Source organism: Onthophagus taurus, chromosome 7, assembly GCF_036711975.1.
Source record: "Onthophagus taurus isolate NC chromosome 7, IU_Otau_3.0, whole genome shotgun sequence".
Lineage (NCBI taxonomy): Eukaryota > Metazoa > Arthropoda > Insecta > Coleoptera > Scarabaeidae > Onthophagus > Onthophagus taurus.
Window position 1 is genome coordinate 37,064,024 of NC_091972.1, and position 26,090 is coordinate 37,090,113.

Here is a 26,090-nt window from a genome sequence, read left to right on the forward strand (position 1 = left end):
TTTCTTAGTGATAACTTTATTTCAATACGGAACGTCTATGATAAAGAAGCTACAATAAAAGAACTTGGAATGAAATAGTGAATGTAAAACAATATTTTTGAACGTGTGAAACAAGGAAAAAGAAAAATAAAATACTGCACATACACAATAATTCATTTTAACAAACAAAAATACACACTACGAACGTAAGAGACGACGGAAATTGTTAGTTAAATCTTAATTTACTGTTTCTTTTTACTTACATTAACATAAATTGTTTACAAACAAAGATAAAACAAGAAATAAACGAACTTAATAATTATTTGTATTAATTGATAATAAAAAAGTGTTGTAAAATCAAAGTATATGTTTGAATAAAAACGCAATCGTTATTTTTTGTTTAATCTTTACCAAGTAAATTCGTACTTTAACGATAATAATAATAATTAAAAAATGCTTTTTATTTTTTGTCATTTTTACAAATACTTTTTATAATTTTTTTTTACATTTTTTTTCATTTTAAAGGGGCATCTATCCGCACGACGCTACGACAAATCCGATTGTTAATTTTGTTTTACTTTCCGCACCTTCCTATCTTAAAAATTACGTGTAGGTACAATAAGCAATCATAACTTAAGCTAGGTACTAACGATATACAATGTTTCATAGACATCATTCTCAATTAACATTCTCCGTTGACTTTTACATACAAAATTTTCTCTCAACATCATTTTAATTTTCTTAAGCAAGTAGTATATTTTATTTATTTGTATTTCAAGCAGAAATGTGACATTTTATTTTTATTTACATAAAAAAGAAAGAAAATAATTATTTTTTTTAAGATACAAAACATTTATCGTCATTAAAAATTCGGTGAAAATTGAGTGTGAGTCTTAAAATCTAAAAAATCTACATTTTTTTTTTTTCCGTCTAAGTTTATTATTATTTTTTTTAACAAAAAAAGGTGGAAGGTGCAGAAAGCTCCGAGGCTGGTCTGGGGGTGAACTACTCGATGTTATAGAGCATGCAAACGTTGTTACCGTTAGCTAGAGCCGCAGGAACCAACGGTGAAGTTGGTGCCAAAACGGCAAAACCGAGAAACATGAATGTACGGACCAAAACGGGCCGATCTTGTCTATCACCGTTGAAGACGACGACGACATGTTGACAATGAAGTTGTTCCTCGGCTGCTTCTAGCAAGGCTACGAATGCTTCACGCGATCCCTCAGGCAGCATGCACGGTGGCAGCGCGACGTAGAGTGTCCTTCCTACGAGGACACCCTCCCATGGTTGTCGTGGGGTGCGGAAGGTGAGCCGCAGCGGCGGCGGAGCGCCCCTGGGTTGCCCAGGGGCATCAGGACCACCACAGAGGCCCTGCTCCCGGAGACATAGAGGTGCCCAGCGAGGCTGGGCTCAATGTTTCCGTGGATTGCTGTTTACTACTACTCAATGAAAAGCTCTCTCTGAAAAAAAAAAATTAAAATTAAAAACATTATCAAAAATTCTGACGCAGAAATGAAATCATTGCGACATTTGAATCTGCAGAGATAAATTAATTTTACGTCACGTTTGTTCCAAAGTACAACGCGCATTTCATGGTTTCAAACGGAGTATTTTTGGAAAGGTATTTATATTAAAATATAAAATAGATAATTTTGTTATCGATGTGTCAAACATAATCGGCTGATACAAGAAAAAAAAAACGTGTGCGCGTTATTTATGGCCTTATCTTTGATATTCATTTATACCACATTAAATGTTTTAAACATATTTAGAGTTATATTTATAAATATTTAAAAAAAGTATGGAAATAAATGGAATGTAAGAGATATATTTAGGCTTCTAATTAACTTGATCATCGCTTCAAAAGATTCTAAGAATCAGAAAACTAAACTGCACAATATGGTATCGTCAACACCATTTACAAAAACAGCAAAGAGTAGCCGATCTTAAAACAATAACCTGGGAAATAGCGGATTAGATTTCAAGAACAGAAAAAAAAAGAATCATCGTCTCTACGTAAAAAACGATGGGAATCTTTTGTGTTGAACTCCGCCTGGTATAAAGGACTTTATATAAATGTCTTGCCAAGATCGACCGAAGGGTTTAAAGTAACCTTCCTGATCTGATTCCTTTGCTCTGAGGCCAGATATAAATATTTCAGATTCATGATTTTTTTGGCAATCGACGTTATGGTCACCACTGATTTAGAGCTTACAAATAAAAAATGGTAATAATTCAGTTCAATCTTGTTATGGATCTAGTCTTTATAGTCCATTACTAAGGTTTTATGTATAAAAAATATTTCCCCATCACTTTTAGTTTATGATTGAGTTAATTTACGAAAATCAACAATTTTAATGTTTAATCGATTTACAGCTTATAAATAAAAAATAGTAATAATTGGGTTCAATCTTTTTATGGATCTAGTCTTTATGGTCCATTACTAAGGTTTTATGTATAAAAAGTTTTTCTCCATCGCTTTTAGTTTTTGAGTTATGATTGAGTTAATTTTCGAAAATCAACAATTTTGATATTTAATCGGTTTAGAGCTTATAAATAAAAAATGGTAATAATTGGGTTCAATCTTTTTATGGATCTAGTCTTTATGGCCCATTACTAAGGTTTTATGTATAAAAAATATTTCCCCATCGCTTTTAGTTTATGAGTTATGATTGAGTTAATTTTCGAAAATCAACAATTTTAATGTTTAATCGATTTAGAGCTTATAAATAAAAAATGGTAATAATTGGGTTCAATCTTTTTATGGATCCAGTCTTTATGGTCCATTACTAAGGTTTTATGTATAAAAAATATTTCCCCATCGCTTTTAGTTTATGAGTTATGGATTGAGTTAATTTTCGAAAATCAACAATTTTGATGTTTAATCGATTTAGAGCTTATAAATAAAAAATGGTAATAATTGGTTTCAATCTTGTTATGGATTTAGTCTTTATGGCCCATTAATAAGGTTTTATGTATAAAAAGTATTTCCCCATCGCCTTTAGTTTTTGAGTTATAATTGATTTAATTTTCGAAAATCAACAATTTTGATGTTTAATCGGTTTAGAGCTTATAAATAAAAAATGGTAATAATTGGGTTCAATCTTTTTATGGATCTAGTCTTTATGGTCCATTACTAAGGTTTTATGTATACAAAATATTTCCCCATCGCTTTTAGTTTATGAGTTATGGATTGAGTTAATTTTCGAAAATCAACAATGTTGATGTTTAGTCGATTTAAAGCTACTAAATAAAGAACGGTTATAATTGGGTTCAATCTTTTTATAGATCTAGTCTTTATGGTCCATTACTAAGGTTTTATGTATAAAAAGTATTTCTCCATCGCTTTTAGTTTATGAGTTATGATTGAGTTAATTTTCGAAAATCAACAATTTTGATGTTTAATCGATTTAGAGCTTATAAATAAAAAATACTAATAATTGTGTTCAATCTTGTTATGGATCTAATCTTTATGGCCCATTACTACGGTTTTATGTATAAAAAATATTTCCCCATCGCTTTTAGTTTTTGAGTTATGATTGAGTTAATTTTCGAAAATCAACAATTTTGATGTTTAATCGGTTTAGAGCTTATAAATAAAAAATGGTAATAATTGGGTTCAATCTTGTTATGGATCTAGTCTTTATCGCCCATTACTAAGGTTTTATGTATAAAAAGTTTTTCCCCATCGCCTTTAGTTTTTAAGTTATAATTGAGTTAATTTTCGAAAATCAACAATTTTAATGTTTAATCGATTTAGAGCTTATAAATAAAAAATGGTAATAATTGGGTTCAATCTATTTTATGGATCTAGTCTTTATGGACCATTACTAAGGTTTTATGTATAAAAAGTTTTTCTCCATCGCTTTTAGTTTTTGAGTTATGATTGAGTTAATTTTCGAAAATCAACAATGTTGATGTTTAATCGGTTTAGAGCTTATAAATAAAAAATGGTAATAATTCGGTTCAATCTTTTTATAGATCTAGTCTTTATGGACCCTTAGTGAGGTTTTATGTATAAAAAGTATTTCTCCTTCAGTTTTTGAGTTATGATTGAGTTAATTTTCAAAAACAACTATTTTGACGTTTAATCGATTTACAGCAGTGTCCACTAATTTTTGATCAAAATCAACCTTTTATATAAATGTCTTAGATATTTCAGATTCATGATTTTCTTGGCGATCGACTCAAAACTGCTTTGCGATCAACACTGGTATACAACAAGCTGCTTGTGAATAGAAGATCAACGCAATATATATGTAGAGACTACAAACAGTGTTAACTCAAGAATCAATGCCTGTAAATGAGATTACCAGAACAAATTTACCAGTGACATGGTCCACGACTTATGCTGAGCATAGATAAAAATATGGTAAATGTTTAGAAACAGGAAAAAGATACGACGAAGACCTTCTTATAAATATTCAGATCCAACATTGTAAAAGTAATCCAAATCCTAGTCATAGATAACACGACGAAGATTAAAATAGGTGAGCACACAACCGCTAATATCCCCACACTAAGCAGAATCAGACAATGTTTAACAGGTTAAGCTCATTTGTTTAACCTAATAATGGACAAAGTTATACAGAAGGTGTCGTTGTTGAGCTTGAACTATAGAATGAGCAAGAATAAAGTCAGTATGCTAAGCTGACGATGCAACAATCATGGCAGAAATAGAAAATGGTCTGCAAAGACGAAATTTTATCAAGTAACCCAACTGACCATATCCACTGATAAAACAAACAATCATGACCATCGTCGATGATGTAAATTTGTGGTAGAAGACAAGCGCATCGAATAAATCAGTCAGTACAAATATCATATAAAAGTATAGAAACAGTACATATAAAAGTAAAAATATGTATTTCCCGAAATCCACAGGACATATTAGTCATAGACTTACTTAAGCTGGAAAGGATGGTTTTATGAGAGCGACATCATAAAACTAAGGAGTCAAGGGATCTATATGAAATTGTATGAAGAAGTGGTTTTAAAAATCAGTTTTTGGAAACTAATGTTATGGCTACGATACATGGATAATATTTTTGTCACCTGGAAACATGGCAAACAAAGGCTTTTTTAAACAGCCAGTATCCAATGAAAAAGTTTACAATGTAGGAAGAAAAATACAATCAGCTATTCCTCGATGTATCAGTTACCAGGACTAACAATGGACAACTCAAACGTAGAGTATACCGGAAGAAATGCACACGAACAGGTACCTATAAGCTTTATGACATCACCATTCACAACAGAATATGTCCGTAATTTACACCTTTCTCCAAAGAAACAGGTGATTATGCGAAAGAGAATTTGAAAAATGAAGATCAACAACGGGCATCCAACGGGCCAACAAGGAGCGAACTGTGGATTTCATCTGTCTCCTTTTTGTTTCAAATGTAATGGACCGGATAACTAAGCGATTAAAAAAGAATGGACGACATCGTGGTAAGACGGGTGGTCGATAACAAAGGGCAAACTTTCTCAGTTAAAGGGGTCAGGACTCTATCACAGTCGTACAAGTGTAAGGCAAACTGGATGGAACTTCGAATGTCGTATAAAGGAACACAAAAAGTAAAAACAGAGTCGCATAACATTGCCACTACCACCAGAGAATGACCAGATCAGAGAGATCATAGAAACTTATCGGCATAAGAAGAACATCAGTATAGAGGATGGTAGCCGAATCTACAAGATTTTACTGAACTTGATGAAGAATACGATTTTTTTTGTAACTCATTAAGTATCAACGAACTATGCGAACTATAAGTCAATGTGAGAGTTTGAGACTAGGTGATAGAAAAAGGAAGCGTGCAACTGTATGTGCCACCTCCGACTCCAAATTTAACAGCACAGACCCCGCGGAAAAAGAAAAAACACGGTACATCGACATCTTTGATCTTATGACTCGATCGATTCAACAGCGAGAAGAAAGAGCACGACAACGAGCCGAGGATATAACTGCCCTCTATATAACTGTTTCCTTTCCAAGCCCCAAGTAACAAAAGGAACGTCTCCCCTTTATCAGCTTAGGGTCAGATCAAAAGTTTTTCAGGCAGTGTCTAGAACAGAAGCAGAAATTATACACTCTTCCAGCCGGCCACCTTCTACGTGCTCTTCTTTTTATGACTCTAGTGCAACTAACACTACTTTCCATTCTCCATACACCTCAGATAGAGCAGGAGCCTGAAGTTCTTCCAGTGACCTCTACTGAACCCAAGAGTTTGAGTGCGATAAGTAATTTGTAATACTTCAAGTTTTTCTTCAGTCCTTATCGGCTTTTGAGCATTACATCCATCTGCATCAATAAATTGTTGAATCATTCAATGTACTTCGGCAAACTGGTTTCGGTTCAAACGGAAGTAATTGCTGAAGACATCACCAGAAAACTCGGAAGTCATTTTAAATTGCCCATGAGTTTTTCTTTTCGATAGGCAAAAGTTATTAGGGGATTTTAGTTTTCTTTTTCGTCAACCTTCAGCAGTCCAGTCTGAATCAGATTCAGAACTTAATAACAACTCCAGTTTTCTTCATCCCTCGTTCATTTTAAGACTAAACTAAAACCGCGTTGCTAGTGGTCGAGAGCCATAAGAAACTGTGTGGCAATTTGAAAAGCTAACGCTACACGTGCCATGTGTTCGCGTCATGTTGGTCGTTTCACGTCATGTCGCACGCGTCATATGTGTCTCAATTTGCGCCTAGCCTTAATTGAACTTGAAAAATTTTCAATTTAGAAAAAAGTAAAATTTTTACATAAAAATTGGAATAATTAGTTAACTTTTATAGTTAGAGTATAAAATTCACGCGATTTAGTAATTTGAACATATCCGACGCATTATTATACTGAGATAAGTTTGAAAAATCACTAACAAAAATTTTTTTCCTCTTTGTAACTCGATCCGGAGACATACTGTATATATGATGCATACACAAAATGTAGTAATTTACTTATTTACCATTATTATTTTAAAACGAATTTTTTTTTCTTCGATATAGTTAATCATTCAAAGAAATATGGTGCGTCTTAGAATCGAGTGCGTCTTAGATTCGAACGAATACGGTATTTGTGGCAATTGGAAGTCTTTAAAATCATAAAATATAAAGAGCAATGTAAAAAGAAAAAAGTGGAAGATGTAGGGAGCAATTCATGGTCAGTGCCTCAGAGTTTTTGAGGTGTACCGAGAGCCGTTAAGACCTCTTCAAAGCATAAGGCATAGAGATCAGGTATTAGCTCATAAAAGCGAAAGGTATTTGGAGCAGTGAAAGTCGACGAAGTTACAAAAGTTTTTTTTCATCGAAACCTAAATAAAAATAATTTATCTACAACTATTGAATTATCTATTCGTTATACAATTGATTTTTGATGGGTAATGACACGCATTACTCATGACTGACAAAGTGTTGAATAATGAAGCCATTATTCCACAGTTCTGACACGGCCTACTAATCAAAAAATCAAATTTTAATAGAAATGACAGCTTTCTGATATTGAGGTTATGTCTGAAATGTCTATCAAGTTTTTTTTTTTCCTTTTTTTGAATTTTTTTTTCAAAATTAAATAGTTGTAGATAAAGTATAGTATTCAACTTGCGTATAATGGATGTTACCCACTCAGATTACAACTTTATCTTCGTGGGTAACAGCCGCCATTATACGCTTGTTGAATAATATACTATTATCTACGACTGCTTGGATAAGTCATCATTACCGTCATAAGTAATTTATATAATAATAAGATAAGTAAGTTTATATAATAATAAGATAAGTCATTTGAGGTGATTTGAGTTACGTAATAAAGTTCATTACCGCACTGGTTTCATTACGTAACGCATTTTTAGTCTAATCAGAACAGACTTAATTTATTGAAACGAGCAACAATACAAAAGAAAAACTACTTAGGGAGAAACAATATTAATTATTATAAACATTAATTGTTATGTTTTTACGTTTTAAAACACTTATTCCAAATGAGTAAACATGTTTTTGAAACTGACAATTCACAATTGTCAACAATCATTTCAAAACATTTTTATAAATGTCAAATAACTTTTTTAAAGAAATTGATTTTTTCGTAATTTTTAGTAGTCGTAGATAAAATAAATGCTGTATATCACACGTGGGCTAGAGCATAATTACAGTACTCGTGTGATTACACGACTCGGTCTACGACCTCGTCGTGCAATTCTCCACACTCGTACTGTAATTATGTTTCTAACCCACTTGTAATATACAGTCAGTCCCAAAAGTCATCGTACCAACGGTTTTTGCAAGATTTCTAAAATAGAATCGTATATAAGAGTTATTTTATTTATCATAGTTACAATTATCTTATTTGGACACATGTGTAAATAAAAAACACTTAAATTCAATAAAATAAAAAAATAAATTAATAATTCTTCAAAATTGTTGCATTGCAATCCATTGAAATCTCACGAAAAGTAATCGTATAGCTGAAAACTGACGGGAATTTCTCCATGTTTTTATGAAAGTGCGTCTACTATTCAGTACATAATTAAAAAGTTTGTAGATACCGGAAATATTGAAAATGCACCACGTCCAAAATTGCTACCTCCCCGAGATGAACGAAGCATTAGAAAAGAAGTAATCGCAAATCTTCGGACATGCGGCCCAAATATAGCAGGAAACCTTTAGAATCAAGTTAATAAAACTGTAAGTGCAGAAACTGTGAGAAGAGTTTTGCGATATGCCGGCTATAACGGATTTGCCAAAATGCACAAAGGATATGGATTTTTGGAAAAGGGTGATGTTTACAGACGAGTCAAAATACATCATTTTTAGATATGATGGTAGAGGTAAAATTTGGAGGAAAACCTGTACAGCGCTAAATTTAAAAAATCTTCTACTAACAACTAAACATGGGGGTGGATCTGTTATGATGTGGGGATCTATGGCTGCTTCAAGAGTATATACAGCTCATGTAGTTCACGAATGTCTTTTATATAATGTTCCTAAGTAGCTACATTCTCTGGGATTCTTTAGAAAAAGCAATTAGAAAACACAAGATTAGTAGTAGGAAACGTTAAAAGTTGTATTGCAAGCAGAATGGGGAAAAATTCCGATTTTTTATACTAAAAAAAAAGCTTGTGCAATTGAGGACCTACGAAGTACGAAATCAGCGTAGCACTACGCTGATTTCGTCGTTCATTGCAACATTTAGAACTGTACAGTTACTTTTGGGAGGTTGCAATTGAACAATTTTGAAGAATTATTAATTTATTTTGCTATTTTCTTGAGTTTAAGAGAAAAGCTGTCAATTATTGTAAAATTCATATGTATGCTGACATGGAAATTTTTCATGCAGGGGCTGCATGGAAAATTAATAAGGATGATATTGAACTCTGATAAAAGTGTAGTTATTCTGTTTGGCAAAAATGTGGAAGTCGAGGAATTGAAAGATAATCAGATTCTTAAGTTGAACGGTTGCAATATACCTATTGTTGATCAGGCAAGGAATCTTGGGCTAATTGTTGATAATGCCTTTATGTTTGGATTCCATGGTACAGCTCTGTTTTCTCGTGCGTTTAGCTACTGTACTTATAAGCTGTATAATTCTATCCCCGTCACCATTAGAGCCAAAAGGGAGGGTCTTTTGGGGAGCGTTATTGTTTAGGCATTTATTTGAGCGACAGTGACTTCTTATTTGCTTGTTTAGTGGATCAATCTAATTTTAATACAAGTAGAATAATTTGTTTTATTTCATTATATTATTTTTCATATTTTTATTGCTCATATATAATAGTTTTAGTTTTAGGAGTATGTTTTGTTCTCTTTACTCTGGAAATAAAGGCAGTTTATTATTATTATTTACGATCATTTTTTAAATATCATGCAAAAACCATTGGTGTACGATGACTTTTGGGACTGACTGTAAATAATTATTATTTATTTATTTGTTTCCTGCAATCACAATTTATGTTTAAAAGAAGAATCCTGTACAATCTCGAAAGCACTTTTTACAATAAACCAAAGCAAAATAAAATATTTTGAAATATCATGAACGTCCTTGTAAATTATTTCTGTTAAAAAATTAATTTGTTACGTTTTTATCTATTGATTATCAACAAACTTATCTCTATCCTGATAATAAACCACATCAAAAAAAAAAGTAAAAATCTTAAACAATCTATAGAATTCCTATTTTCTCCATCGACACGATGACTTTCATCAATCAAAACCCTCGTTCAATGTCACACTGCTATCGCATTTCAATGTCGATTCGAAACATTCTTCAATTCTATTTTGCACATTGCGATATTACTGTTTATACTCCACATCAAAACAAACTAAAAATGCTTCATAATCATCCATCAAGTATCTGTAACTATTTATAACTCGAAAACGTCGTAAATAATATTCCTTGGCTTAACTTTTTTTCTGTTTTGTTTCTTTTCATTTATTTTTTTAAATTTTGCATGCTTGAAGCGATAATGAGCAAGCCGTAACAGTAAACGTTTATGTAAAATAAAGGTCGAGTGAGATATGTTTGTCCTTTTTAAACATCACAACAAAAGGAAAAATAAAAAGAATTCCTTGGTAATCTAAAACGTGATTTAGAAAAAAAAGGTGGTAATCATATTAACTTACTTAAATCTAATTAACTTATTTCAGTTTTGTAACGTAATCTGATTTAAGGTAATCTTTTGGTATTCAGTGTCAAGATATTTCAATTTGATAAAAACATAGTAATATTAGTTAATTAAATCTTAATTTTTAGCTCGTTTATTTAAATAACGATGTTACGTCAAAATTGTTGTTGACCAGATACGCATTCGCCCGCTTCATCTAAAAATATAATTCCCGCTGTGTTTATTTATTCAGAAACGCCACCAAGTGTCGGTGGAAATTTCCACTGTGAACTCGGTTCGTTCTGTTATCGTCTTCGTTTCGGTTCAAGCCACGTGACCTCCGCTTTGTTTACACAAACACGCATACTATTCATTCAAATAATTAAAATGATCAAACAAAAACATAAAAATTAATTAAGAAATAAAACTCACGTTTCATTATAATTATAACTATTGTTGATCGATGAAGGAACGTTTTGTTCATCGAAAACAACGGCGTTAAGTTTCATGTCGTCGTCAGTGAGAAGAAGGACGGTTCTTGTTTGTTGTGGTCTTTTCTCGGGACCGTTCGACAGATAACTGGCATAATTCGATTAGAAATTTTTGCTTATGCCCTTCTTTTCAAAACATGCGTTAAATAATATAATAATATAAGGACAATTGTTTGCGTGGCAGCATCTTGGCTGCGGTTTGTGCCAAAAAACGTAAATGCGCTGTTACAGACGTCAATCTATTTTTAATTAAAACGAATGAAAAATAAAACGTGTATATTTTGAGATGTACTTGCGATTATTTAGACGCCATGTTTTGAAACTAACGGAGCGGAGAAAGTTCGTTAACTGTGGAATTCTCGTTTTCAATTGAATGCCAAATTTTAAATTCCAATTTTAAAACACGTGGTTAAAAGGAATCTAATCCATTTGTTTGCGTACTTTACCAACAACCGTGATTCAACCATCTTGTTGTTAGTCTGTAGGGTTGGGTTTATATTAGCTTAGAAGGTTGTCCAAATCATCCAACATGGAATAAATGGGATTTAATGACATTAAAGACAGAGTAGTCGAGTTAATTATTTGTTTATTTCTTATTTATTTTGATACTTGAGCTGTTTACTCATTAACCCATGCAAACATTAGCACATAAGTATTCAAGAAGACTATGAATCGTGCCCTCCAAGACTAATAACATAATAGATGTAGAAATTCTATAACCTCGTTGGTGTTGTGATAACTCGAAAGATTGGGCTAAATAACACTGGATGTAATGCCGATGTGGAAACATAAAAGTACAACATAATCTGGGTGTGACATAGACTGGGAGTGAGAAATCTAATTTGCAGCACAAAATGGATCCTGCCAACAGCAGCAATATGTGGACGATAAGTCATAGGAGAATCCAAGATGACGCCTAAGTTACTTAAACGCTGACCAATGAGAAATCTTTTTTAAGACTATTACTTAGGAAATCCACAACGTGTATATCATTTATGTATAAGAGATCGCGTATCAGAGAAACATACTCGTAACATAGAAATGTCCCTTATTTCTGTACAGGGTGGGCTAAATTGGGCACTTTTAAAAGAAAACTCCTATTTCTGTAAGACATACAGGAAAAATGATATCAGTATCTGAGGTTCGATTTTTATAAGAAACTTAATGGCGAAAACGGTGTTGGAAGTCGTCATAACTTTTTTCTTATTGATAAATCTTCCTTTCTGTGAAAACATTTCCAAAGCAACTTTTTAGGTAGAATTCGATGGAATAAGTTAGCTTTCTCTCAAAGCAATATTTTAGTAGTTATTGACATGAAAATGATTTTTTTAAATGGAATATTTATGCTAATTCGACGAGAGCATAAAATTTCCTTTCCAAAAAATATAGCACACTTGATATTTCGTTTAAGTCTTCTTGAAATATACAACTTTAAAACTTATATGTGCAGATTTTGAAAAAGTAGGCTTTGGAAATAAAAGAAAAACGAGATTATATTTAAGTAGTATCAAGATAGTTGGTTACAATGAATTAAAACATAAACTCATAAACAAAAAGCAGATTTAATTAATAAAACTTATCTTATTATAAAACAAGAATAAGTAACAACAAAAGTAAACCCCTGTATATAGAAAATGTTCAAAATGTCCCCAAAATGGTTTGTGTTATACTTAGTCGACATCTCTTTTTAGCCCTTTTTGCCGAGTTGATAAGCTCAATGGGCCTAAGTGTTGTAAAAGCGTTCACAACTGCGGCTTCTAATTGCTGTCGGGAATTTATTGGCTGTTTATAAATAATATCTTTCAATCTTCCCCAAAGGAAAAAATCCATAGGTGTTAGGTCCGGTGACCAAGCCGCCAAACGAATAGATTACCGAACCAACAATCACCAAAAGCTGCGGTCAAAAAATTGGTGATAATAGCAGCATTGTGAGGTGCTGCACCATCATGTTGAAAAAATACATTTCGCAGGTGCGCTAGAGATAAATCGTCAACAACAGGTTCGATTTGTTGCCTAAATATGCTTTACCACTCACATGCGCTTCATCAGTCCAAATATAATTTAAACAAAAATTGCGTGCATCATTACATTTTCCCAAGAGCCATTGGCAAAAATTCATCGCCGTTCAAGATCTCCTGGTCTGAGGTTGAAGGACTTACAACTTGAATTAAAATTTGACAGATAGATACTCATAAACAATGCATTTGTTTTATCGAAACGCCGTCAAAGCCTACTAGTACGCAATAGAAAATCTTAAAAGTTTCCAAGTTGTATATTTCAAAGAAGTCTTGAACGAGATATCAAATGTGCTATACTTCTGGAAAGGAAATTTTATGCTCTCGTCGAATTTGCAAAAATATATAGGGTGTTCCATTTAAAAAATGATTTTTATGTCAATAACTACTAAAATATTGCTTTGAGGGAAACCTAACTTATTCCATCGATATTAAAATAATAAACGAATAAATATAACTGCTTATCTTGCAAAATTCAATTTATTTTAACGGAACCGGTTTCGACTGGTTTTACTTAGTCATCTTCAGCCGAATGGTCAATAAAATAAAATTAACATCACAAAGAGCAGACATATAAAAAACATTTTAAAAATATGAAATTACACTTTAAAATACAATATATATAAATAATTAAACTGTAAAAAGACAAAAACTACACAAGTTTCTACACAAATGATATATAAAAATAACACTAAAATGGATGACCTTTAAAACTTATGAGTTTTTAAGTTTCTTATAAAAATCGAGCCTCATACACTGATATCATTTTTCCTCTATCTCTTATAGAAAGAGGAGTTTTCCTTTAAAAGTGTCAAATTTGGCCCACCTTGTACACTGTGTAAATCTGAATGTGTCTGATAGTAAAATTGACGAAGTTGCTACTTGGTTACTACCAGTAATTTTGATACTGTTAATCAGTAAATCGATTACAATATACAATAACAATTTTTCATATTTTTTTTTAGTTACCAGTAAATGATTCAAATTTTCTCTGACCTTATTTCTGATTTTGGGGTGTCATTTTGCAAACCTTTGTATTGCTGATAGAGAATTTATTTTTCAGTATATAGCAGTGTATCGACGTACATTTGTTTTGGTTCTTCATGTTTATATCTTTTACCAGTGTTTGTTACCCATGTCTAACATTATATCTGGAAATATGCAATAATCATCATATTCATCATATTAACATCGAGAGTACTACGTAGTACTTTAGTTCTCTTATTGGTTTATAACTTCCGGATTGTGGTCTACTTATTAAGAAACTTGATTTTTGCTGCAATTGAGTGATCTCTCTTCTATCATAAGACCAATTATATAATTACTTAGATTGGTTTGTCTATTATTGCTTTTTTTTTTTATTTTTTAGTTGTTGGTTTATTTGTTAGACTCTTAAATCTAGCTGTAGCCACAAACTTTATTTAACTTTCAGTAACATTACTCTGTAGATCTAGGGGAGAATACTCTTTTTGGCAACATCACACAACATCATCGAAACATCATGAAAATAAATGGCGAATTAAGTATCTGTTTAATATAGTAATAATGAAATCATAAAACAAGTACACAAACTAAGAGGATACAAAATGAGAAATAGAAAAGTCAAAATCCTATGCTATGCAAATAATGCGGTGCTGGTGGCGGAGAACGAGGATGTTCTCCAAAGGTTACTATACCAGGTTAGACATAGCAAAAAAATTTAACATCATATATCAGCATATATGAGCAAATGAACATATTCGTATTGAAGTCAAAACTCTCATCTACAAGTCTGCATGATATACTAACTTATGCATGAGAAACCAGAGACTTCCAAAATAAAAAGAATACTGGAGATTGCAGAAATGAAAATTGTACGTAGAATAGCGGAGAAAACACTGATGGAGAGAGAAAGTTGTGAAAACATCAAATAAACATACAAAATATAATGATTAGTCGATCGCATGGTAGAGAAACGATTTGTGAGAATAACGAAGAACAGATCACCCATCAGGAGAAAAGAGCATAGAATAACTTAGAAAGGTGAGCGACCTTTCAAACAACTAAATAGGGACAAAGATGTGAAGAAAAACAGGCAATTATGTTTAAATACAGAGAGAAGAAGAAGGGAAGGTTTAGAACATTACGACTTTCGTAAAGGCAATTACAACAATTTTCGTGTCGCAAAGTGAATTGACTTAGTGTTATTTACATCGCCATCATTATAAATTAAAGTATATTCTGCCTTGTTCAGTCAGTGATGGGAGCTGGGTAGGTATTTATAAAACAGTACGTATAAAAGTGATAGAAGTAAAATATAACAGAGTCGGAAAAAAATGAAGAAGAAGATGATGAAATGGACATTGTAGATGAGATCAGACGAATCTATAGTAATTTAGATTAGATCAAGTTTATGATTAAAAGTTAATATATTATTTTGCGTTTATTGTTTTATTTGTATGAGTTTTTGTAAATAACCATTGTTATTGCTTTTTATTTTTTATTAACTTTTATTTTTGAAGTAAACTTGTTTATTTTTAGTGGTCTTTGTACTGTTTTCAAATTTTATAAATACCTATCTTTATCATTAATTGTCCCTTGAAAATAAATACCCGCACGGGTATTTAACAACACTGCTTGTTCTAGATATCAATATTGCCTATAGTTGCCAAATTTCTGATAACACAATGCCCTTTATGTCATGGCAAAAATCATTTAAACATAAAAAGATGTTGTGAGACCAATTTAAACTTATTGATCTCACTTACAATTATCTTTTCATTCAGATGTTTGGACTATAAAAATTATACTATGCTAAATTACTCTAAAAAGGACTTCATGGAATATGAAACTTTGATTCATCCATATCATACTTTGCATTTTAAATGTTGTTGTGTGAATTTTAATTTATTACGTTGGTCAGATTTAAGTTTATTTTCTGAAGATGTCCTAAATTTCTGGATGAAACCGGTAGACAAATCTAAAGATAACATAATGTGAGAAATCGTACTATTTTATAGTAAAGCATGATGATTAGAAAAAAATATTGGATCCATTAAGAAAATTGTTTGAAAATTTTGTTCTATTAGGAAATGAAAGATTTTGAGATGATAAAAGAAAAATTGTCCCTTACTTTAGTGCAAAATAAACTACCAATTTCCATTTTCTGACTACAAAATTTAAAATCGAACTTAATTTAAAATCCGAGATATCTATCCAATTTATAGACATTACTATTTTTATCCTTTAGAATACACGCAACCAAACAATTTATTCAATATAGGAGGGGTCCGTGACGTGTACTTTAAAGGTTAAACGTCATTGTTTGCATTGAAGTACCGCGTTTTTTTTATTTAAAGTGTTATTTTCTATCTCGAGATTATTGATTCTCATAAATCCAATTAAAAGGAAATCAATTATTGTATTATTATATTTTAGACGTTAATTCTAGATCGATCTATATAATAAAATTGTTCATAAATAAAAGTGAAATGTTATTTTAAAATGAACTATAAGATATATTTTGTTTTTTCAGAATTACGTAAAACATTTCTTTGTCATAACAAATAAATTGTAACCGATATAGGTCATGGTGGCAAAAGCTGGTGCTAAGCGGTGAAGCACGTGTTGCACGTGTCGCCAAAAGACGTTCCTGAGGAGTTCGATTTTTATTTAACAACGCTTGTACACGTGACGAGCCATAAATATTTTAATTACAAAATATATATTTAGATCAACAAAAAATCAAACATAGTAACACACTTTTATCTTTTAATAAACTTTCGATTTATCGTTATAATTTTACCACGTCAGCGTTAAAATGTTTATAAATTCGAAAGAAAATCGACCTTGCTTATTTATTTATTTACTTACTATAAATAAATTAATTTCTAGGGAAAGCTTTTTCTATTTTTTTGACATTTACAACATTATTTCACACATTTTACTGCAACTCTATCAACTTTCCAGTTAAAACTGAACAATTCTAGTTGTATTAAGAAATAGTTTTCACTCGTTTATTTCAGATTTGTGCTCTCATCATTTTAAAGATAAATTATAAAGGCTATCGTTAATGATTCTTTTTTCTCGTTTCGTTATCGTCATGGTTTTTAATGTTCATATAATGTAATTGACTCAATAGGAAATGTACTATGTAATTAGAACGTCTTATCTTTTATGCGTAGTTAGTTAAAAATCGCTTTGTCTTATCGCTATAAATTGATTTAATAACTTAATAATGTAAGATATAAAAATATTCTTGTCTTGGTATAGAAAATTATTTAAGAAATTAATTTATGATAAAAAAATTGCGCATTACTTTTAAACTAAGCTATTAAACTCAAAATCCTTGCCAACTAAAAATGTTGAATTACATGCAATTAAGTTTATAATAAAAGTCGTAATATAACAACATAAATGGTGTATGTAGCGTTTAACGGCGATTTTTGTGATGTCAGATTTAAAATTAGATAAAAAGACGTAAGTCGAAAGGTTTATGTAAACAATCCTACGATTATTCCTTAAATAGAACAAATAAATAAATGTATTAAATAATTTAATGAATGCTAAACCTTTTTTATTTTATCGTTGGATTTTAAACATTTCCAATTTCTTTTTAGAAAATTCTTATAACAAATTAAATAACTTATTTCAAATAAATTTATTTAATTTAGTTTTTAATTTAATTTATTGGGTGAGTGTAGACCACTTTTTATATTTGAGCACTAAAGTACTATTGATTAACCTTTTTTTTTATAACACGAGCGGGCGCGTGTCATAAATTTTATCACATCAGATATGTATTAATAAGAATTACGTTATTTATAATAAAACAGATTTGGACACAGTAAAAATATCTAAGATATCGTCTTAAGATACGGCTAAACTCGAATGTTTCTAATTCTGGGTCTAGTGTTAGGTCTCCTTTTTGTTCAATAAAAATATCCCCCAATCAAACGATGAATAACAATAGCCTTTCAAGAACTCACACTAGACCGAGAACTAGAAACATTCGGATTTAGCCGCACGTCTCTCAAGACGGCTAAACTCGAATGATTCTAGTTCTAGGTCTTGTGTTAGTTCTAGTTTTAGTTCAATAAAAATATGCAACATAGTGATTTCTTATGCTAACTAGCGCTACCTGTCATTGTTACTAGACTTAGAACTAGAAACATTCGGAGTTAGCCGATCGTCTCTCAAGACGGCTAAACCCGAATGATTTTAGTTCTAGGTCTTGTGTTAGTTCAAGTGATAGTGCTAGTGCAATACTAGAACTAACACTAAACCGAGAACTACAAACATTCGGATTTAGCCGCACGTCTTCAAGACGGCTAAACCCGTATGATTCTAGTTCTAGGTGTTGTGTTAGCTCTAGTGATAGTGCTAGTCTAAAACTAGAACTATCGCCACTAGAACCATTTTAATTCGATTAGAATATGCAACATAGTGATATCTTATGTTAACTAGCGCTACCTACCACTGTCACTAGAACTAACATTAGAACTAAAAACATTCAGGTTTAGCTGTCCTAAGCCTTTGAATATATTGAATAATTCCATAAACTCACGAAAAACCGAAAAAATTGAAATATTGAAAAGATGAAAAAATTTCAATTCTGATAAAATTGTCATTACGGACCTATATTTTTCAAAAATGTGCAAGCGATCCGAAACCTTCATATATGACTCAAAATTTGTTCATAATACATTTATATCCCTTAATACATCCCATAATATAAATACGGCTTTATAAATCTGCAATTAATGTGTAAATTTTTTGTATTTTATAACTTTTTTTGTCATAAAGACAACGTCAATATATTTTCTTTTACATTTCTTTTTAATCATGTTCAAAATACATAGTTACATGAATACTTTAGCGTTAAATCCTTTCAAATGCATAACATAAGGAGACAGGACTAGTTTCGAACTTTTGTTAGTCCATCTTCAGCTGTCGTATCATATTAAGCACATAACAGACATAAAACAAGGAAACGATTATCACTAAATAACTGTTAAAATGTTTTACATTTTATACTTTTTATAATTATATGGCACTTAATAAGCTAGGTGAGGTAATTTGAAAATTCTACTGAAACTCAATATCTAATAGCTTTACTTAAATGAAAGTCATATTTGAAAAATTCTAGAAAGCAAACAAAAATTCCAATTACATGAGATTGATAATGCGCCATTGTTGCGAAATTTGAAATCATAAATATTAATTTTTAGGAGAATTCGAGTTCTAAAATAAAAATATTTCAGAGAATTTTTAATGAAAAAGTTCGACTGGTTCTACGTAGTAGTATTTTTAGGTTTAAGGTTAAAAATGCTGTTGAAGTAAGAAAAAATTATCCGATGTATATGGAGAAGATGTATTGACACAGCAGCAATTTTAATGTTGTAGATGCACCATGTTCTGAAAGACCATTTAAGCTAATGAAGACAAAATAATCGCATTAACTTTTTAAGGACCAAGATCGCATATACCGTGAATTTCACTTAAGATGCAATTTTGAAAAAAAAGTTAAAGTTAAAGTTTTAGTAATTAGAAAAATTGAATTGACACAATGTAATACTAATACTTTTGGTTTTTACAAGTTTTACAAATCGATGCAGTATAAAACTCTCTCTTTTTGAGAGTAGTATGATATTTCCATTGCTTCCAGTTGGTATAAGTTATTCCATTACAAAACGTTATGCCGAGTGTACGGCCATTAGTTACCAAAATGTTGCCATTACAAGGAGTTTTTGGAGTTTAGGAGAATTTGAAGTTTTGTTCAAATTACGAAATAACCAAACTCCAGTAATTTGACTTTGCGAAACCTGAAATGAAATCGTTTGCAATAGTCTTGTATTCAAATGCTGAAATGAGCGATATGGTGTTTATGTTCGGGCTTCCTTTGAACGTAGAATTAGAAACTGTATTAGTGTTGCATGTCGACATTTTGAACATCTTCAGTAAAAAGCTTCGTTTTGATGATGCTTATAAACTTGTAAGTTTTGTGAAACTTATAAAAAGCGAAAGTATTAGTATTACATTGTGTAAATTCAACTTTTCTAATAATTTATTTTAAAAAATGTTATTATTTTCAGAAACCTTAAGGATACAAATTTTTTTTCGAATTAATGTTGGTTAGAATTAAACTATCTATCTAATTGATAAATAAAATTTTTGAATTTTCTGAAAAATAGTGGTATTGATTTTCACTTCCGGTCTAACTGCAAGTAATGGAAACATCATACCACTCTCAAAAAGAGACAGTAGTAGTTATAGTTTAAAAGAAAAAAGGTAGAGTCCCAAAAAATTTAAACATCCTGTATCTCGAAAACGGTTGATTTGCGGACCCATGTTTATTAACAATTTTCGACTTGTTTTCGACTGTAGTACTACCCCTATAAATATTTAAACGTTGTTTTAAAACACTCTGTATTTAAATAGTCGATTATTCTAATGATATTCGACTATTTGAACATTCGTTAAAAGAAAATGATAATTTAGTTTATTTGATACAATTTCTTGATCCTTTCTTTTTTTAATGTCATCTTGTATAGTTTATACAGAAGATATTTACCAATTAGAATATAAACAATTATAAAAACCAAATGGGCCTCAAAGTCTCAATTTATTTTAAAATTTTTTCTTTTTAAAATATATTTAAATTTACATGGTACATGTTTCGACTTTTCTTTTAACATTTTTCAGACATTTTTCCTTTCTTGTTTTGGTCGTTCGTTCTATAATTTTATTTTGTTTAGAAGTGGTTTATTTTTAAAATAAAAGAAAATTTCGCTTCGCTATACTTTATAAGTATTTTCGATTGTGATTATGTGTTGAACGTGTTTATTCTTTGATGTATTTTACCTTTTTACACCTTTGACTATTTGGCTGATGATGACGAAAGTCGAAACATGTACCATGTAAATTTAAATATATTTTAAAAAGAAAATTTTTTTAAATAAATTGAGACTTTGAAGCCTATTTGGTTTTTATAATTGTTTATATTCTAATACTATAACAGTCTCATATGGATTTCTTACAATATTTACCAATATTTACTTATAAAACTTGTTTAAATCAGCTTTTTGTTTTGTAGTACGTTAATGTTATCGTCCACGTTTAATATATTAATATATTTTTCTTTTTCTCTTTAATGTTGTATTAATTTCTAAGTTAAGGAGGAAAAAATATATTCTTAATTGTTTATTTGTTTCTCCTGAAATTCTGAAAAATTAGTACTATACGTTTTGTTAATCAAATTATCTGAATATTTGAAAAATTCGGCGACTCGACTAGTCGATGACTGTTCGACTAGTCAACAACTATTCCACTTGTCGAATATTAATAAATATTCGAATTATTCGACTATTCGAATTGAAAATTATACGACTATTCGAATACCTATTTAAATTTGTAAAATTCCGAGCCCTAGTACCTACCCGCCGAGGATGCGCACTTAATGTAAATTATCTCGAACTCTGGTTTAAAACTCTGCTTTTAATTGGAGACTAATTCAATAGATGGCGTTATTAAGGTGAGTTTTCTAATGGAAAAGTTGCCCATCTCTATACTTATATTATCTCAGATACCTACTTACTTTGTCCCACATAAAATGTAACCTGTCAATATAATTTGACATTAGTAAAATTTGGCATAGTATTTTAACATATGTACATATCATACTTAAGTTTAATATAAACATTAACGTATGCACACAAAGGAAGAAAAAAGTCAGCTAGTGCTAATCTACCTGACTAGATACCTACATAGAAAGGCCAGTACCAAATTCATCAACTACATACAGGGTGTCAGAAAAAAAAACGCCCCAAGCTGTAACTGTGTCATTTACATTCCGATTTTCATGAGTGAGGTATCAAATGAAAAGGTTTGATGAATACTATGATTGATGCTACAAATAAACTTTCTCCAAGGCCATCTTCAATTTCAAGCGATTATCAACTTTTTTTTTCTGAATCCATTAATGTACAGGGTGGGCAAATTTGGGTGTTATTATAGGCTATCTCAGAAACTATAAGAGATACGAAAAAAGTAGGTGCCATGTCCCGGTCTCTTTTTTGTCTCTTTTTTCGTTGGTACAAAACCAACTTTATCCTGAATAATAGTACAAAATCACCTTTATTCTGTCATATTATAGCCACTAAGTAGATAAGTTTCGCTAGGGTTTGCTCCAGGTACATCGTTTAAAAATTGTAATCGGAATAAAAGGCTTAAATGGCCCAAAACGATGATTTATTCATTTAAATAAGTGCTACTAAGTAGATAGTATTTATTGTCCGGACCCGCCGACTATAATCAAAATTTTGAATAATTTGGCTCTTACTATTTTGAAATTGAAAATTAACGCTTATTTTCCCCAAATACACCATGCGTGCAATACATTATTGGAAAGCTAAAAATGTGCTCTTTTCAGTAACACCATAATCTACTATAGTTTGTATTTAAAAAAATACAACTTGTATTGTATTTCAAAAATCATTAAATATTTTTAAAATTTTTCAACGGCAGTATATTCTACTTAAAAAAGTGCCTTAAGAACGTATCAACCCCATTTATTTAATTTCAAAAATAAACGAAATATGAGCATTTTTTGAAATCACGAAAATTTGACTTTTTGGCTATAACTTAAAAACAAAAGAAGATAGAGGTTTGGTGTTTGCGGGATTGGATTAGTCTCGAAAAAAGAGACCGGGACATGGCACCTACTTTTTTCGTATCTCTCATAGTTTCTGAGATAGCCTATAATAACACCCAAATTTGCCCACCCGTACAATACATCAACATTAATTGTAATTGTAGTAGAGAAAAACATTAAAATAGTTTCCGAACATTCTCTTAAAATCACTTGTATTATACTGTAGTGTACCATGGGAAAAAATAATCATTTACAACTGCTTCAGGCATTGAAATATCATTTAATGACTATTATCAGTTTTGCGCGTTATTTTTTTCCATGACACACTACAGTATTACAGAAGTGATTAAGACAAAATTCGGAAAATGTTTTAATTGTTTTTCTCTGCTACAATTACAATTAATGTTAATGTATTGTACAGCAATGGGTTCACAAAAAAATCTCTATCCAATAACGTGAAGAAAAATATATGGAGCAATTTGAAAAACAAAAGCTAATAATCGCTTAAAATTGAAATGGCGTTGGTAAAATTTATTTATAGCATGAATCATAGTATTCATTAAACCATTTCATTTGATACCTCGCTTATGAAAATCGGAATGTAAATGACAGAGTTACAGTTTGGGGCGTTTTTTATCTCACACCCTGTACATCAAATATTTTAAAATTTATTGTATAAATAAAGATATTTATTAGAAATTTCAATTATACAATAATTTAATTAATACAACGGTTAATCCGATGAAAAATTATATTATGTAGAATTTCATTTTCTTCAGTTTATTATTTAACTTTTTTTTCGTAGAACCACTAAGAACGGATATATTCCCTTTATGATTTGAGGCGCCATCGTTCCAAGATAGCGGCGGTATCTCTCGAGGCCGACAACTGAGGGTTATCATAAGGATGTCATATTATTCCGAGCAAAACATTTCCTTTTTCTCAGCAAAACTATTCAATGCCTATATTAATTAAGGTATGTTGGATTTTATATGGGACAGTGCATATTCATAGTAGTTTCGTAACTGCATTCATATGTGAGTTATATGAAATTCTCGGTATATGCAATATAAAAAGTGCCTCATAGACTAAAGCCTATTTACTAAGCTGTTTGCATAACAAACTCGATTATTTTCGACATGTTACGCTAGCATTGTTTATAATTTTGATGGCGCAAATTCTGAATGCAAGTTCAATTTATCGCAAGGAGATCCTTTACAAGTCTTTGAGTAGTTTATCACAATCACTGCTTAATCAAGGTTTATCTACATCATCATGCTTGGCTCTACAGCTCGTTATGAACGTTGGCCTGCCTTAACAGTTTGATCTCTCAAACGATCTTCTCCACTGGTCCACAGCGATCGAAGATAATTCTTGTGGTACTTTTTATGTTTATTCTAGCTACATGGATTGGCCATGTGTAAACATATCAACTTTTGCGCTTTTATAAATTTAACAATCTCCTGTTCGTAATATAAAAGATCATAAAAGACAGCGTCATATATTCTTCTAAGCAGTTTCTTCTGGAACCTTCTTACTGCCTTTTAGTCTTTCTGCACTAAAGTCCATGTTTCCGACCCAAAAGTAGTACAGCGCGTATTAAGGTCTTATATGGAACTAATTTGATTTTTCTTAGCTTAGACGTAAAGTTGCTTTTATAACCAATGGAATCTTGTACAGCACTAAACAAGCCCATGGAAGTATTTGTGGGATTATCCTTGTAATAATTTTTATTATTCATCAGAGATCCTAAATATACGAAACTCCTAAATATCTTGTCATTTCCAAATTCTAAATGTTTTGGGTAAGTTTCCACCCCAGTCTTTGCTATCAAATGAGGAGGTAACTGAACTGTGACAATTTTCTTTTAATAAATTTTATTAAAAAGAGGTCTATTTTCTGATCATATACCACATGGAATGTTGTGAATACCACAGGACCAGAACACGAACACGCATCGTCGTCGGTGTTGATCCCTGAGGTACAACTGCCAAATCTGGCTCGGTTCTGACAGGGTTAATTGATGAATTTTTGAAGCGCATCAGTAGAGTCAAGAGATCATGAAGTAAAAAAGATGAACTTTTTTTTGATGATATTAATCAAAAAAGGTATAACAATATAACGATTAATTTTACTTAAACAGAAAAGGCCAAAATTGGTATTAATCCGACACATGCGCTGTAGACATACTTGAGTTGTTTAGGGTTGGATGAGTTTACTTGCTTTAAGATGAAGTTATCTTGTGTTTGAATTGCTTTGAGATTTGTTCGCCAAGTAATTCTGTTTATGTTGGCAAATGCAAACTGTTTACGATTACGCTTTGGTCGACAACCTATTTCTTAAGAAAAAGAATTTAATCGTTTGCCAAAGGAAATTTTTTGATAATAAGGCAGCTTAAAGTTAGTTTAACAGTTTAGTCTTCAATTCTACTCAGTGACGTTTAGTGAACACACCCCCATTGGGATAGGCTACTTTTCTTTTTTACTTTGTGGTTGAGTTGCTTTGGAGTTTAATTAGCTTGACTTAGATATGGAATTATTAGTAGTTAAGTTCCTTTTAGCTATAATAAGCTTGCTTTGAGATTGAGTTGCATTCAAATTGTATTTATAGTTAAGTTCCTCTGAGTTATCTCACTTTGTGCTTGAGTTATTTTGGAATTTGATCTGGTAGTTTTAGGGTTCCATTCATTTGGGATTATGTTCTTTTTGATTACGTTGTGGTTAACTTGCTTTAGAATTGGATGAGTTGAGTTGCGTTAAGCTTACGTTACTTTTGTTTCACTTAGTTTGAAGTTTGAGTAACTCAATTTAAGGTTTGATTAAGTTCCTTTAGGTTCAAGTTAACTTGTATTAAGGTTGCATTGAGGTTAACCCTTTTATGATATTAATTCCTGAATTTTATGGACACATGCAAAAATCATCAACAATTTGTTGAAAATTCTCACAATTTCACAAAGAGGTTCGTTACAAAATTGTAGAAACATTGTCAAAATGTCTCCAAAAACATCAAGAACTTACCAAGAATGTATACATTTCTTTTTAATTTATTAAAAATTTGTCAGATTTAGACAAAACTTTGTCCAAACTCATTTTCGCATTCCCCGCGATTTTATCAACAATAAAAATTTTAAATAATGTTGCAATTTTTAGATAAAATTTTTTTTTGACATTTCTAATATTAAAAATGTCAATTTAAAATGACGTTTTAAACGTCAAAAATAAAGATTTTAAATGGGGACAAATACCTTAGTTTTTAGAAAGTAACCAATACGATTTACGATTACGGTTGTTACATCAATCCTTAAAACGTTTCCAAGAACTAAAAAAAACTGAATTCTACGTCACAAAGCGGAAATATTTTTTTGTAGGTTATCTTTTGTAAA

At 31.0% G+C, this 26,090-nt stretch overlaps 1 protein-coding gene across 1 annotated transcript; it reads right to left on the minus strand.

Moving 5' to 3' along the window:
* LOC111424429 (Ornithine decarboxylase antizyme) lies at nucleotides 1–11,684 on the minus strand. The gene is given in 3 exon segments (XM_023057954.2): nucleotides 1–1,335; nucleotides 1,337–1,442; nucleotides 11,004–11,684. Coding segments are annotated over 3 exon segments (534 nt in total). The 5' UTR covers nucleotides 11,081–11,684; the 3' UTR covers nucleotides 1–984.
* Between the last annotated feature and the right edge of the window lie 14,406 nt (nucleotides 11,685–26,090).